This window comes from Bos javanicus, chromosome 5 (assembly GCF_032452875.1).
Source record: "Bos javanicus breed banteng chromosome 5, ARS-OSU_banteng_1.0, whole genome shotgun sequence".
Lineage (NCBI taxonomy): Eukaryota > Metazoa > Chordata > Mammalia > Artiodactyla > Bovidae > Bos > Bos javanicus.
In genome coordinates, this window is record NC_083872.1 from 21,475,034 (window position 1) to 21,490,570 (window position 15,537).

A 15,537-nucleotide genomic window follows, 5' to 3' on the forward strand; every position below is an offset into this window, starting at 1 on the left:
CATGACTTAGCATTGATTTTCAAATGGAGATGTTGAAGGACTTTTCTAATTTTCCTTACCCCCAGTCCCCTCCTACCTGCCCTATTTACAGCCTATCATTAATTCTCCAGCGAATCAGTCTTAGTAAAAAATAATAATTCACATGCATAATTGCTTTAATCCATGCATAGGGTTGTTTATCCAGAAGAAGACAAAATCAGAATCACTTTTGCTAGTGAGATAGTAAAGGAAGTTCCTGTTTTAAATTCACCCTGTTTTGACCATTTCCCCTAAGTACCTTCTTCCTCTAGACACCTTCCTGAACATTTAATCACACTAAATTCTAAGCCATCTCTCTTGATAGATACCTTTGGTTAGAGAGAAAGGAGCACAGGCAGGAAAGAAATATCTATGAGGCCACTCGAGTTAGTTTTGAGGCAGAAGTGATGTACATTATCTTCATGAAGTTACAATTTTTATTTGTTGCTCACAGATGAGGGCTTAAATAAATTAAAATACAGAAAAATATTTTTCTCATGTATGTATGCTGTGAATGACATGCTTTCTTCTATTCTGCTTCCCTAGAGAGGATGTTTCTTCTGTTTCGGATTTCAATGACTGGATCACACTAACTCAGTGTTTTTAAAGATGTGTATTGCTGACCACCAGTATAAGAATCCCTATGCTCCTTAAAAATGTGGAATCCTATGCTGCTTGACTTACCGGGTATGCATATCTGGGGCATTGTGCTGGTAATCTGCATTTAGAAAAGCATCTGAATATGCTGATTATACACTTGAGATGTTGGAAAGCATTACAGAAACTGGTGTGGGAGTTGAAGAAGGGAAGGGAGAAGAGCAAATAAAAAGTCTCCAATATCTTTTCCTCCCTAAGGCTGTCACAATGCATGAAACAGTATCTTCCCTCCTCCAGCTCTGCCCTGGAGAGATGGGGTTTGGCTTCTAGAAAGGGGAGCCGCCTGTCCCCAAACCGGATCTAACTAGTCTTCAGATGCTTCCATAAGAAATGTCACTTCGTGTTTAATTTAGTCCTTGTCAACCACTTTAAGAACTACATAATATACCTGTCTCTGGGTTGGGAAGATACCCTGGAGAAGGAAATGGCAACCCACTCTGGTATTCTTGCTTGGAAAATTCCATGGACAGAGGAGCCTGGTGGGCTACAGTCCATGGGGCTGCAAAGAATCGTCCAGGACTTAGCTACTAAACAACAAAACAATATTCATGGCATACATCAGTCTGCCAGATAATGATAGTTGATAAGGGTCCTTTGATGATAAGCCATTTTACCACAAGATAAAGTTCTCTAAAAATGTTCTGTTAAAACATATTAATACTTTAGAGAAATGTTGCCTTTGTTTTAGACTCCTTTGAGACTATATATGTCCATGGATGAGTGATCTTTGACTGCACATTTGGCTCCAAACATATGCTTTATTGTTAACTAGGTAAGGTAGAAGTCATAAATTATATGCCTTATGGTTCCCCATTGTATAGAAACATGGATATCCTTTTCTGCATTATAAACTCTTAACTTTATGTTACAAATATATTGGTTTCAAGATAAATTGATCTTTTAAATCTCATATTCAGAAACATTTATATATCTTCAACATTTTCAGTCCTGGGAGTGATTGGCCATTTTTGCTTACAACCAGTGAGTGATTGCTGAGATCTTATAGCTGCTTTTTATTTAATAGAGTATCACTGTGTATAAATCAGTAAAACCAGCAGGAATGGAAATAATGACAAATATCCAAGGAAGTTGTGAGATTTAAATATTGTAATACTGTGATTAACAAGAAATATACTTCGGTCATTCAGATGACCAAAGTATATTTCTTACGTATATATTTGGTTCTTACCCCAAGGTTTCTGGCTCACAACTCTTAAAGCCTTTGGAATTTCCTGAATAAGAGCAATAAAGTTATCTTTTGTTATGTTAATAAGTGATTTTGGAAAGCTCTTAGGTAACCTAAGGAGGAGGGGAGGGGGAACTGGTTGCTAAGAGACCCAAAAACATCCTGAGAGTGTCTGAACTTTCAGTCCCTCCCCCTCACCTCCTGGGAGGGCAGAGGTGCTAGAGACTGAGTTCATCTGCCAATGCCCAATGACTATGAAATGAAGCCTGCGTAAAAACCCAAAAGGACAAAAATCAGGACAGCTTTCTGACTGGTGAACCTGTGGAAATTTGGGGAGAGCAGCCTGTGCTTGGAGAAGGCATGAAAGCTTAGCACCCTGTCCCCATACCTTGCCTTGCACCTCTTCTATCTAGCTGTTCCTGAATTGTACCATTTTATAGTAAATGAATAATCTAGTGAGCAAAGAGCTTTCCTGTTCTGTGAGCCGCTCTAGCATATTCCTCAAGTCTAGGAGAGGGGCTTGGGAACCTCTGATTTATAGCCAGTTGCTCAGAAGAACATGTAACAACTTGGGCTTTTAACTGGCATATGAGTGTGGAGGGAAGGCATTCCTGTAGGACTGAACCTTTAGCCTGGACAATCTGACCCCATCTTTAGGCACATGGTGTCAGAACTGAGTTAGATTATAGGATACACCTGGAGTTTGCACACTTTTAAGTACATATTGTAAGATGTATTTAAACAGTCTTTACAAGTGGATGCTCTAAGCAGATAATCTAGTTAATGAAAAATTCTATTTAACATAAGCAACATATTTCAGGCTAGAGATTTTTAAAATTCTAATATATTATTTTATCTATTTTTACTGGAGAGATATGAATTTCACAAGAAATCAAACACAGTGATGCCATTTGCTATGTTTTATTTTGCTATTAGCTTGTTAAACATAACATGCAAATAATCAAAAAGAAACATACATATGACTTAGGGTGAAACATAATTCTAGAAAAGAAAAGTTTCATTAGGTAAGTATATATATATTCTTAACACTAAAAATATTGCTGTAAGTATATGTAGTTTCATGAATTTTGTCTAGTATTTTGCAGAATCATTGGTCTCAAAATATACCATCTATTTTTCAGCTAAACAAATTTGAACATTGAAATGTGAACATTTGAGCATTGAGATAATTTGCTTCAGGACTGTAAACATCCATATGCATGTAATCCATGCTTTTTGGCACATTAAGTTAAGATTTAGAAATTATAAAACTTGACTGACGTTCATGAAACCAGTGAAAAGCTTTTCACATCATTTGACAGTAGAGATGAAAAAACCACTAAATTTACAAATAAGGCATTAAGTTTCTTGTCAAGGTGTGTGTGTGTGTGTGTGTCTGTGCTTCTGATGAAATAGGCCTGCCTTTCATCTTCTCTTTTAAAAAAAGTAGTAAAATGTTTACAAAACATTTCCCTTAGAATTAGAAATTTATGAAAGTAATAAACAGCAACAAAAAATGAAAAATATAAAAACTGACACACAAATAAACAGAACCATAAACTGCTGTTCCAGGCTACACCTCAATGTAATCGGAATCAGTAGACGTTAATTAACAGTGATCTCATTCGCGACACGTAGACATTCGTACATATCAGGTGGCAGACTAGTTTGAGTGATGTGATTGCCATCCAAACGCAAATGTTTGATCTTGGAGTAGGATAGGGGTCCCAGGATCTTACAGAAGCTCTTCACATCAAACTCTGGAAAATTAGAGGGAAACATTTCAATCATTTCTTTCAGTACATGAGCTTGAAACCATCATTTAAAAAAAAAGAAAATCTTTAAGTCTATCATAATATCCAATAGGACTTCTTCCCACTTATTTGATGTATCTTTGAATTTAGAACTATTAAAGGAATATTTCAGACTTCCAAAAGCCCAATAATATTTAGTAAAGAAAAACTATGGTTAAGTCAGAAGATTCAATTAATCTTTGAAGGAACAGAACTTAAGTTCTTAATGAAACATCTTTTTTAGTATTATTTAAGTTCTTGATTTAGAAATACTGGATTATAGAAAGGCATGCAGTGAGCCTATCATGTTATCTAAGCGCTTTTTGAAATATTAAGTCGAGCCCAAGGAAATCTAAGATGGGGTGCTGTTACATGAACAGTCTCAGCAGAGTAAGGATTCTGAGTTTTTGCATCTTAAAATAAAAAGGGTTAAATAGATGAACTCTAGAGAGTTTTCCAACAACCACACCTCATGACAAAGATTCAAAACTCCAAAGCAAAAACCAAATCATGGAATATCCACCATCTCAGTCCACGTCCTTTTCTTCTGGGGTCAAAAAGCTGCCACAAATGAACATCTGATTTAGTTTTTAATGGACACCAAGATGGTTACTAGATAGCGTGACCTGTGTACGTACATTAAAACTGCCTATGGTGGCACAAATCTATTTCAGATTAACCTTATGCTGGTCCTTCATCTTGTTATTTTTCCTTCATTTTTCAACTCTAGCTAACAATGACTTCAGTTGAACCCCAAACATGCTGCAGTCTTTCCCTCTAAGATGTTGTCTTAAATTACTCATCTGTCAAATTCCAGGGATTTTGCTTTCAGTACTGCCTCTGAGAAAGTATGGAACAGTGCAGAAAACATGGGTCTAGGCCTATGTTAGTTTTCTATCTCTGCCATTTACCTTCTGAAACATTTATCAGATTTTAAGTATAACATATCTATCACACTGTGTGGCATGAAGATTTCATCAGCTACGGTATGTAGAGCACTTCACACAGTGCTAGCACATTACTATGTGCTGAATAATTATTGGTGTCCTTTTCTTTCTTTTTTTCCTCTTTTCTAAATTGCTTTATACTAGGAGGATCTGTGGCTAGTCTAATGCTTAAAGTTGCAAGTTTGAGAAATCAGAAATCGTTTTTGACGGTACATTTCCTAATATAAGAAAAGCATTAAGGAACTCTCTTTATCTTACAATGTGGGCAACTGGTATGTGTAAATATGATGCAGCAAGATAAACTAAGTTGAAGACACACAGGCAAAGTCACATGACAGGAATCCCTGAAATGTGCATACCTAAGTGTCAAAGATAAGGAGGGAGAAAAGGTAACTACTCACTTGCAAATGACTAAACGTGCTGGGCACTGGAATTTCAGTCTCAGCTTGGCACTGAGAGGCTGCTGGCATTTCTCTCTTGGTCCATCTGTCCCATCTCCTACACTGGCTCTTTCTTTTTAACTCATACAATGAAAACTGATTTTTCCACCTTCAAATGCCCCTGCATTTATATCTTTCTCCTATCTTGTCTCAGAGTAGGAGGTAGTCTTTCTCCTGCTAACCTCCACCCACCAAATCTAACGGGTTTCTTCAGCCCTCAACCATCTTAAATTCCATTAGCATTTTGGCCTGTCTGAGTATCCTTTTTCCTGACCACAAAAGTTTATAATGTGGGACCACATATTGCTACATAGTGAATTTTCCCCTGGAAACAACTCTAAGGGTTTAGCTCTGATAGCTTGACTGTATTGCATGACAGGCAAGCTTTCCAGATGCAAGAAAGAAGACGTGGCACTGCAGAGCTGGCAGTCACGATTTCCTTCATGAGAAAACCCCAACTCTACTAGGAGTTACATGAAACTGTTGCAGAATTATAAAGTAGCACATTAATAAGGCACAGTGTAATTTTTTCTGATAGGAGTGTCAATATCCTTAGCCAGTATGACAAGGGGACCAAGTTTTATAATATACACATGTTCAATTTCAATAGATTATTTTGCACAAAGAATTATTTACTGTGTGAATCAGTGTTTCCCACCTGAGTTTTCATTTTAAAAACTTCATCTGTGAATTACAGGTTTTTTCTTCTGCCAACTTCCATTAAAAAATAAGGTGAATATTGGTGAATAGTCAGTTTACAATCCAAATCTTTATATCTTAAATTGAAAAATGTGACAGGAGATCAGGAGAGTGCATAAACAGCCCAAGTGGATCAGGTCAAACTCGTACCCAGCAGATAAATGAAAAATAAACTACAGAAGTAAGAGAAAGGAAGGGTAAATGATGGGAAAATCAAATGAGGTGAAGCATTGTAAGAAAAAGGGGCTCTGTAATTCTAGTAAACTATATTCCAAATGCTTATTATAGTCCTCCTTAAACCTTCTCACAGTCCTCCTAAGAACACTGTGAAGACTACACACACCAGCCATACCAGGGAAAACAGAGATAGATGATGGTCATGAAAGTAGAGTAACATGTTGAGTCCCAAGTAAAGATGTCAGAGGAGAGTATGAGTGTATGCAGGCTGCTCTAGGAACAAGCAGGAGAGAGATGTTAAAGTCTCTGATGACTATGTTTCCTCTGGACTCGGTTTCCCCCTTAGCTACGTATTGTCAAGAAATGAATGCAGACATACAAATTGAAGTCATGAAGGAGGCAAATAATAACAAATGAAAATCAAGAGTTAACACAGCAGAATTAATTAGCCCAGAATATTAAATTTGAAGAAACAAGTGTTTAAATTCTATATGACCTTAATGATTTCTTATCTGGACACTCCAAAGAAAAGCCAGATACTGGATAAACAGCTAAGCTAGAATTTATATTCTAGAGAAATATTTTGTTGGCATTTTTAGTTTTTTTTTTTTTTAAACTGGAGCCAATTTAATATTTGCGTCACACAACTTAGGCATTTAAAACCTTGAGGAAGTATCAATCAATCATAGGCACAATTTTCTACTTACTTTCAAGTTCATTGACCTCCAGGTAATAGTTTTCAAGGTTTTCATTGACTGTCGGTATGCTTTTCAGCTTATTATAGGAGAGATCCAGCTCCAACAAAGATGATACATTAAAAGAATTTCCAGGAACTCCACTATCAGCCAGTTCATTATGAGACAAACGCAGATACTGCAATGCACTGAAACGCTTGAAATACTCGTCAGGGATGTTGCTAATCTTGTTGTTGTCTAAGTAAAGAGTTAGAAGAGACACTGGGAGACCAGAAGGTAGTTTGGTCATCTGATTGAAGCTCAAGTCAAGGTATTCGAGTGACTTCAGACCTTTCAAAGCAGCTGAAACAGCATCCTCTTTCAGCTGATTGTGCTGAAGGTGGATGAAGGTCAGGTTAACCAGTCCATCAAAGGAGCCAAGCTTAGAGATCTTGTTGTTAGTGAGCTGCAGGTCCACCAGAGATTTGGGAAGTGGGCCTACAGATTCTGTCAGATTGTTGTAATTTATGTGCAGCTTCTTCAATTGCTTCAATTTAGAGAACACTTTTCCTTTTATCTTGGAATTTTCTAGAAGGTTGTGGTCGAGAATGAGCCACTGCAGATCAGTTACGTTTTCAAAGGCCTTGTCATCAATATGGTCAATCTGGTTATTCCGAAGGTAAAGGTACTTGATTCCAGGAGGCACCATGGGCACACTCTTCAGTTTCAGCTCATCGCAGTACATGGCTGATGGATAGCTTTCAGGGCAGTTACATTCTGGTGCACAGTTTGGTGATGACCTCCCATACAGTGCTTGGGGGAAATCGTAATACTCATAGTAATCAGGATAGGTGCTGCTGGCACCGCCAATTAATGCCAAGAGGAGAGGAAACACACCTAGATTCATTTTGGCGAATGCTTTGAATCCTAAATAAAGTGAAAATATGTATTATAAAATAGTATTCTTTCAGGAAAAATATACTAAGAAGAAAGAAAATGCATTCGCAAATGCAAATTTTATTATTTGAGAGTGCTTTTTTACTGCACTAATGACGTCTGTTTAATTTGCTTTTAAGGATTAGGGTAAGGATGTAAGTTTACAATGTGTGGGAAAGGGAACCGATTTCAGGACAGATTGCATACACTGGCGCCCCCTTCTGGGCGAGCTAGGCCTAATTGTTCCAGTCAACCTCTCTCCAGGTCCTTTCCTGAATTACATGGATTCCTGCAAGAGGTTTCTGGGAGGTGCCCATTAACCACCATGTGAAAACGCAGCTTCAGAATACCTTCAAAACCAGAAGAAACAAAAGCAAGAAGACAGTTGTAAACTGGACCCTCTACCCCACCATTCAACATCATTAAAATACCTCATTAAAAAGATCCTTCCTGAGAACATGGGCAATCTGTGATTTTGTCTGGAAGAACATTGTTCTAATGTGTGTCTGCTGGGGGTGGTTGGGGGGCGGTGATGGTGGTGGTAGTGGTAGAGTGCTGGCGAGGGTGGAAAATTCTTTTAGAACTATCTTTATTGTTGACTCTGAAGAAAGGAAACAGACTTCTTAAGTGGGGGTGTGTGCATATTATATCAACTTTTGTTTAACATTCTATACTTTAAGCACATTACAAAACTCTGTTTGAAAATTAGTATTTAGTACATTAGTTTTAGTAAAATTATTATTCGTTAATCAAGAAAATGTCACAAACTCTAAACAGCTTTAAACCTAGAAAGAGATCTAACTGGTAGAGAATGATGTTCTTTTCAAAGTTTTGATTGAAAGCTTTTCTTTCTCTCAGTCACTCACAATTTGTCTACCTTCTTCATGTTAAAATTTGAGAAGGTAGGGTTTGTTTATCTGGGTTTTAGCACTCACACTGAATGAAGATGGGAAAGAGTGGGAACTGAGGAAGGTCTGCATTAAACAGTGAGCATTAAGAGCCATGTAGGAAAGGATCAATTTGGGAATATACATTGAAAACAATTTGTATCAGTGATCTTCACATGTACCTGTTGCTAAGGATCAGTGAAGCACATTTCAATTGCTTGGGAAGTAAAGGGTCAGCAATGTAGGTAAAAGGAAATAGGATATAAGAGTAGGGCTTTTGTAGCATGAAGAGTTATAGCTGAGCAATAGGTCACGCTGGGAGGGAAACTGTTACTGTGAAGCAGCCTCCACATTCCAATGGATCCCATAAAATAAAATCTCTTCCTGTGAGAAACAAGGTACAAGCTTTTGGATCTAGGCAGTTTAGGACAAGCAGGATTTTCTGCTATCAGGAATTTTAAACATCTTTGCTTTAACTTGGAATTATAAAATACTTAATTTTAGCAGATGAAACACTCAAAAAGATTGTTAGGATCACTCTCATAACAGACATAATGTAACATGTAGCCAGACTCTTAGTAAACTATTCCCTAAGATTGTGATGGAGTCATTAAATTTAGTTGACAGGACTTGGCCATGAGAACAATTACATAGTGCTAATTGTAGGATTCTTTATAAATTACAGTATGTTAATGTTGTAAAGGTTTGTCTTCCTTTATTAATAAATCCACCTTATTTTAATTCAGTATACACTAAAATAGACATGGGAACTATAATGTGAGTATTGAATAGCAATGAAAAATGCTTCCATATTTTTTGGCAGAGTCAAAACAAGGGCTCTGAATTCAAAGAGAGTTTGTAACCATATAATGACTCCATTATGAAGCAAAAACACACTTTACTTTCCCCTAGTTTTTTCAAATACCTGTGGCTATGAAGAAAAGGGTTTTTTCCAAAGAGTAAATCATGTTTCCCAGAATTTCTTTAAAACATGTTCCTGTTTCTTAAGACATACATTCACAACCCAAATCTTTAAAATTAACAAAATAGAATTAAGTAATCCTTTTGTTCAGGTTTTATGACAGCATAAAATGTTTACAGCAAATCATAACAAATTATAATGACATACCAGTTGCAAAATATTTTGAATATTGATTGAAATGGCTTTCTTTGTTCCAAATTAAGTTCTAACAAAACTAACATATAGAACTACTTAGCATAAAATAGCAAACATTTTAAATGCCATACTGTTTCTACTTTCTAGTGAAATCTTGAAACTTTTTATAACATCTTTTGCTAAATAAGGCATTATAGACTGTATAAAATGTATCTCAAATTCATAAATCATGGAAAGTATATTATGCAAGATGTGAAAGTAAATGCTCAAAACTGGATTTGCTGTTGAATAGCAATTGGCAAAGTTGCTCTGGAATTTTTTTCTGTTCTTATTACAATAAACACTGTCCCAAACCGTCAGCATCCCCAGTGCTATAGTTAAAACAGCACTTACCTTGCTGTCTTGACCCTGCTTTCGTTAATTCTTAAAGCAGATGCACTATGGACAAGAACCCACCAATATATGCTGTAAACTCTGTCAGACGGAACTGGCTGCCAGATTCTTAGTGATACAAGAGCTGAGGGGGGGGGGGAAACCCAGCCCAGTCACGCCAGTCTCTGAATGGAGTTATGTCATTGTGGGGATCTTGTGGTGTGGCATGCAAACACTCTCTAACGAGGTGCAGGTGGACTTGGTGAGCAAGGACAGCCCAGCTCGCTCCCTATGGAGTAAGAGAGAGATACGTGCTAAACCAGCCCAAATAACCTAGCTTTTAACCCCAAATGGAGTCCTGCTGCAAATGAGGCATCTACAGTGAGAATGTTTCTCTTACAAAGCCCTTTACTTCTATAGCTGTGACAACAATTAAATGCAGTTCTCTCACCCAGCTATCATGTTCCGCTAAAGGTCACGTAAATCATCAACTGAATAAACCATTTCAGGAAAATGTAAATGAGCAGACTCAGGAGAATTGAATCCTTTTTGCTCATTACTCTTGAAATGTATACTTACTTGGACCAACTTAATTTTTGGCCAAAAGAGAAACTTAGATTAGTTTCTAAAATACTAAACTGCTTCATTTATACTTTGATACAAGTGATAAGTATCAACATTTCCAGTTTGCTTATGTTAAGCAGACTCATTTTATGCTCTTCAGGTCTGGAACCAATCAGTAATATTCTGCCTGTTTCTTATTTTGTGGATTTAATTTAGGAATTCATCCAAAACCTTACTTGGGAATAGTATTCTATAGCTTATTGCCAAAAAAACATAAAAGAACATGAAAAAAATAAATGTATACTAAAAATATCACAAAGTAATCATTTTTCACTGTCATTGCATGCTAGCAATATTTTTTTTTCAAAACTGAAAGTTATGCTAAGTTGCATTCTCCCAAAGGCCTGGGTTGACATATGTTTCCTTATCATTTCCTGATGCAGGCTTCTAGAAAATGAGGATCTACTCAATTCCTTGTCTATCAGCTTTGTAGCTTTTTTATATGATTTTTTCCATCCAAATTTTTCATTTTCTCATGTTTATAGGAATTCTTAGAATCAGATACTTTAAGTTGCCACGTTGTAAGATTTTCCCTTTTAAGATAAATATGTGACTTTTTAGCTATGAGACTTTTGAAAATTAATTTAATCTCCATGATCACATTAGTGTAAATGCCTCATTTTTGTCAGAGAACAGTTTAAAAACAAAACAATCTTCTTCGAAGTAACTAATACAATTGTAAGGTAATTCGTAGCATAATGTTTTAAGAAAATTTTAGAAAGACCTCTATTTTACACTGGTCTTCACCAGTAGTTCAGCAGTAAAGAATCTGTCTGCAATGCAGGAAATGCAGGTTGATCCCATGGTCAGAAAGATCCCCTGGAGAAAGAAATGGCAACCCACTCCAGTATTCTTGCCTCGGAAATTCCATGGACTGGGGAGCTCTTGGTGGGCTTGGGTCTGTCCATGGGGTCAGACAGGACTGAGCCACTAAAAAACAACAACAAATACAGTTTTACAATAGAGGACATGAATAAACTTAGAAGAACTCAAGAAAAAAAAAGGGTAAATTGATCAGTCATATGCTATTAAATGTCTCATTGTAAGAAGATAGCTAAAACAATTCTAAGCATTAATTTTAAGTGTGTCAACTTCTATAACCTGCAATTTTGTTTGAAAAATTCCAGCTATATATTCCAAGGATTTTTCTTTTGAGCAATAATGTGTTGTCTGTAACAGAGTTCAAGTGCATTAAGTTGAACTTAGCTTATTGTGAAGCTGATATTGTCCATATACCTTTTTCTATAAAATTAGTTCTGTGAGGCCAATAATTGGATACTATTGCCCATTTTAAAGCATATTTCTTGGGCTTATTAGAAAGAAATGAAATTAATATTTGTGGTGTATCTAATTTATTCCATGCTTTATTCTCAAAATGCTCACATATTTCTAAAGTTTAAATTTCATGCTTTAAAATCCATGTAAATATTATTATCAAGTTTTCAGAGAAGTAAAAATGGAGACTCAGAAAGTCTAAATAATTCACTGAAAGTCACCGAACAATTAAGTGGAAAAACAAAATCATGAGCACCTTCACCCTCTGGAAAGAGGGTGGACAGGATAGAGCTAGGAAAAGGTATTTAATCAGTTTAAAATATTTTCTAGGCAACATTATTAACAGTTGAGAAAATGCATACATATTAGCCAGGCAAAAGTTTTTAAAAGGCACAAGTTTAGCTAAGCAATAGTTTCTTTCTTTGTACTTGACATACTCACACTCTCCCATATGCACACATTAGACCTCCTGGGTGAGGTTGGAGCTTTCCAACTCGGTGAATGGAGATTAGGTCCTTTGTGGTAAGGGATGTGGGAGATTGCATCAGACTCTATGTTAAAACCATTGAGTCGCCACGTCAGCCTATCAGCTGGACTCTTTCTGTTACTTGAGACCAGCAAGGGTGATGAAGAACATCGTTATTGTTTCACTCACCTGGTTCCGAATGGGCTCCCCTGGTGGCCCAGATGGTAAAGCGTCTGCCTGCAATGCGGAAGACCCAGGTTAGATGCCTGGGCTGGGAAGATCCCCTGGAGAAGGAAATGGAGACCCACTCCAGTACTCTTGCCTGGAAAATTCCATGGATGGAGGAGCCTGGCAGGCTACATTCCATGGGGTTGCAAAGAGTCAGACACTACTGAGCGACTAACACATCGCTATTCATAGAGTCATAGAACCACAGATTTGGAATGAATCTCAGATATCCTTTAAAGGATGAGTTCTATGAAACCAGTCCCCCAAGTTCTGCAGCTGGATCTTTTTCTTCTCATGTGATGAGCTAAACTAACATGTTACCAGTACTCCACCCAAAGAACTGCAACATTGTTTTCCCTTTGTGCAGGATGGATGGCCCGACTTCCTTGGTAGCTCAGTTGGTAAAGAATCTGCCTGCAATGAGGGAGACCTGGGTTCGATCCCTGGGTTGAAAAGATCTCCAGGAGAAGAGAATGGCTACCCACACCAGTATTCCTGCCTGAAGAATCCCACAGACAGAGGAACCTGATGGACTACAGTCCGTGGAGTCGCAAAGAATCGCACAGGACCGAGCGACTAAGCACAGCACAGGATGAATGGCATCTTATGTTTCCCAGTGCTCTGTCTAGGCAGTAAGATATGACTGTGCATCAATGATATGAGGTCATCTCAGAGCATAGAATAGGAAGAAATATAATGACAATTCCCTGCTAATAGAGAAGAAAGTTCTATTTTTACCATTTTATACACTAAGATTTCAAACTCAACTCTCTTCTTATCTCTCATAAAAGTTGTTTGTTTTAGCATATTTAGAAAATGCAGAGGAAAATAAGAATTTTAGGTTAGAGAATAGTTTTAAGGGAAAAAGTAAAAATATATATTCTAGCCCAGAGATTACTATATTATTTTGGTGTTTTTTCTTAAGGTATGAGTGTGTACACACACAAACCAACAGACATTGATTTTCACAAAAATATTTCAACATTACACTTATAGTTTTGCAATGTTTTCCACATGACAGTAAGTTGTGGGTATTTTTGTATATTATTAAATATTATTATCTAATGTCATTTTAATTTAATTAACTGCATTAAATTTTATTATATAAATGTATCATAATATAGTTGTTATTTTTTAATATTGCAATGAACACTTGCTTTCTCTTATAATTTGTAAAGCACTGTCTCCTGCATTGAAATTTCTTTCACCAAATTGGTTGTACCTAGGCAGGAGGAGAAGGGGACGACAGAGGATGAGATGGCTGGATGGCATCACTGACTAGACGGACGTGAGTCTGAGTGAACTCCGGGAATTGGTGATGGACAGGGAGGCCTGGTGTGCTGCGATTCATGGGATCGCAAAGAGTAGGATACTACTGAGCGACTGAACTGAACTGAACTGAATCTGTCTATTCTGCTTATATCATTTCATTTTAAATGAAAATGACATTTTAGTAGGTAGTTTATGTTTTCAAATCAGAAAATAAAGGAATGGATTTCAGTTTTTTTCTCCCTTCAGGTCAATCTTTTTACTGTTCTTAACTTTAGCATTTCTTATGAGCCACGGTTGGAGAAGGAAATGGCAACCTGCTTCAGGATTCTTGCCTGGAGAATCCTGTGGACAGAGAAGCCTGACGGACTACAGTCCATGAGGTCACAAAGAGTCGGAAACGACTGAGCAACTAACACACACATGAGCCATGGAACTGTCTTCATCTTCAGAGTCCTTACACATGGATGTGTATTTTTAAACTCACTCTACAATTGCTTCCATTTCTCTTGCATCTTACATGAAAAATATTTTTAGAATTATCAATAATAAGGATTATTGTATTTTTGCATTAAATAGTTCACATTGTAAAAATAATATACATGAATGGTATAACATGCTGAAACATTTAATAACATACCAGGATATAATATAAGGTTAAATGTAAAATAACCTCTTACCCAACTGACTTTCCAATTGCACTCCCCAGATGTAATCATTGTTTTCGATTTTTATTACTTCAGGTATTTCAGACATGTTCTATATACCCAACAGAATTTCATTTCTCTATTTCTTTCTCTCTCCCTTTTATCCCTTGTGCTTTACACTTTTCATCTAGATTACTTATTTTATCTAACTAATATATATATATATATCTGCACCATGTTTTATATAGTTACAGAACACACTACTGTATGAGTGTATCAAATATTACTTGTGTTTTTGCTCAATGGTGAGTGTTTCAGTGCTTTCAATGTTTGCTGTTTTTTGTTTGGACAGTTTAATCATTATGACACAATATGTGGATCAAATTTTGTGCATTAGTGCAATTTAGCTTTAGGAAAATTCCAAAAGGGAAATCTATGATGAGAAGTGTGTGCACATTTTAACACTTTACAGCTATCGTCTAGCTATTGGTCTGATTATCACTGCCATCAACAGTATATGAGAATGTATTTTCACCAATCATTCGTGAAGTTTGCATATAATCAAGTGTAACATTTCTGTAATCTCATTGTTAAGCATTATTTATTAAATAATATTTGGTAGTTATAGTCTCCTCTCTTTATTCCTTAAGATAATAATAGTGAAATCATTATGTAACATAAATAATATTTTAATTAAACCCCATATTTTCCAAAATATACATAGTGAAAGGAGAGGAATTTTATTTTTGCAAAATGTTTAATAAATGGGTTGGTAGGCAAGAGCTGGACTCTTATAGCTACTTCTTTATTCAATCTGTTGTGATATGTTGCTATGCTTAATGCATATGAAGAAAATTTTGTCTCAGATATTAACCTGAGAAAATAAGTATATTAATAGTTTAATAGTTTTTTAAAAATAATTTCAAATATTCATCTTTCAGTTTAGTTCAGTTCAGTTCAGTTGCTCAGTAGTGTCCGATTCTTTGCGACCCCATGAATCACAGCACGCCAGGCCTCCCTGTCCATCACCAACTCCCGGAGTTCACTTAGACTCATGTCCATCAAGTCGGTGATGCCATCCAGCCATCTCATCCTCTGTCGTCCCCTTCTCCTCCTGCCCCCAAT

The 15,537-nt window shown here is 36.6% G+C and overlaps 1 protein-coding gene and 1 long non-coding RNA gene across 3 annotated transcripts; one reads left to right on the forward strand and one right to left on the reverse strand.

The window, feature by feature from the left end:
• Positions 1-2,766: 2,766 nt before the first annotated feature.
• Positions 2,767-12,554, reverse strand: LUM (lumican). 2 transcript variants are annotated; one of them, XM_061415729.1, is made up of 4 exons: positions 12,458-12,554; positions 11,385-11,457; positions 6,625-7,518; positions 2,767-3,621 (listed from the first exon to the last, which is right to left on the reverse strand). In XM_061415729.1, the coding sequence occupies exons 3-4, from the start codon at positions 7,496-7,498 to the stop codon at positions 3,467-3,469; spliced, it is 1,029 nt and encodes a 342-aa protein (XP_061271713.1). In that variant the 5' UTR covers positions 7,499-7,518; positions 11,385-11,457; positions 12,458-12,554; the 3' UTR covers positions 2,767-3,466. The 2 variants fall into 2 exon arrangements, with proteins under 2 accessions (XP_061271713.1, XP_061271711.1); XM_061415727.1 differs by lacking the exons at positions 11,385-11,457; positions 12,458-12,554 and adding an exon at positions 9,925-10,163.
• Positions 12,555-12,689: 135 nt separating this feature from the next.
• Positions 12,690-15,033, forward strand: LOC133247211 (uncharacterized). The gene is made up of 2 exons (XR_009736317.1): positions 12,690-13,128; positions 14,044-15,033. It is a non-coding gene; the product is annotated as an uncharacterized LOC133247211 (long non-coding RNA).
• Positions 15,034-15,537: the final 504 nt, after the last annotated feature.

Bases quoted from the DNA above. Each gene is read 5' to 3' on its own strand.
- LUM (XM_061415729.1), bottom strand. From the start codon at position 7,498: ATGAATCTAGGTGTGTTTCCTCTCCTCTTGGCATTAATTGGCGGTGCC. The intron at 3,622-6,624 runs GTAAGTAGAAAA...CTAATTTTCCAG, and splicing joins GGAGGTCAATGAACTTGAAA to AGTTTGATGTGAAGAGCTTC.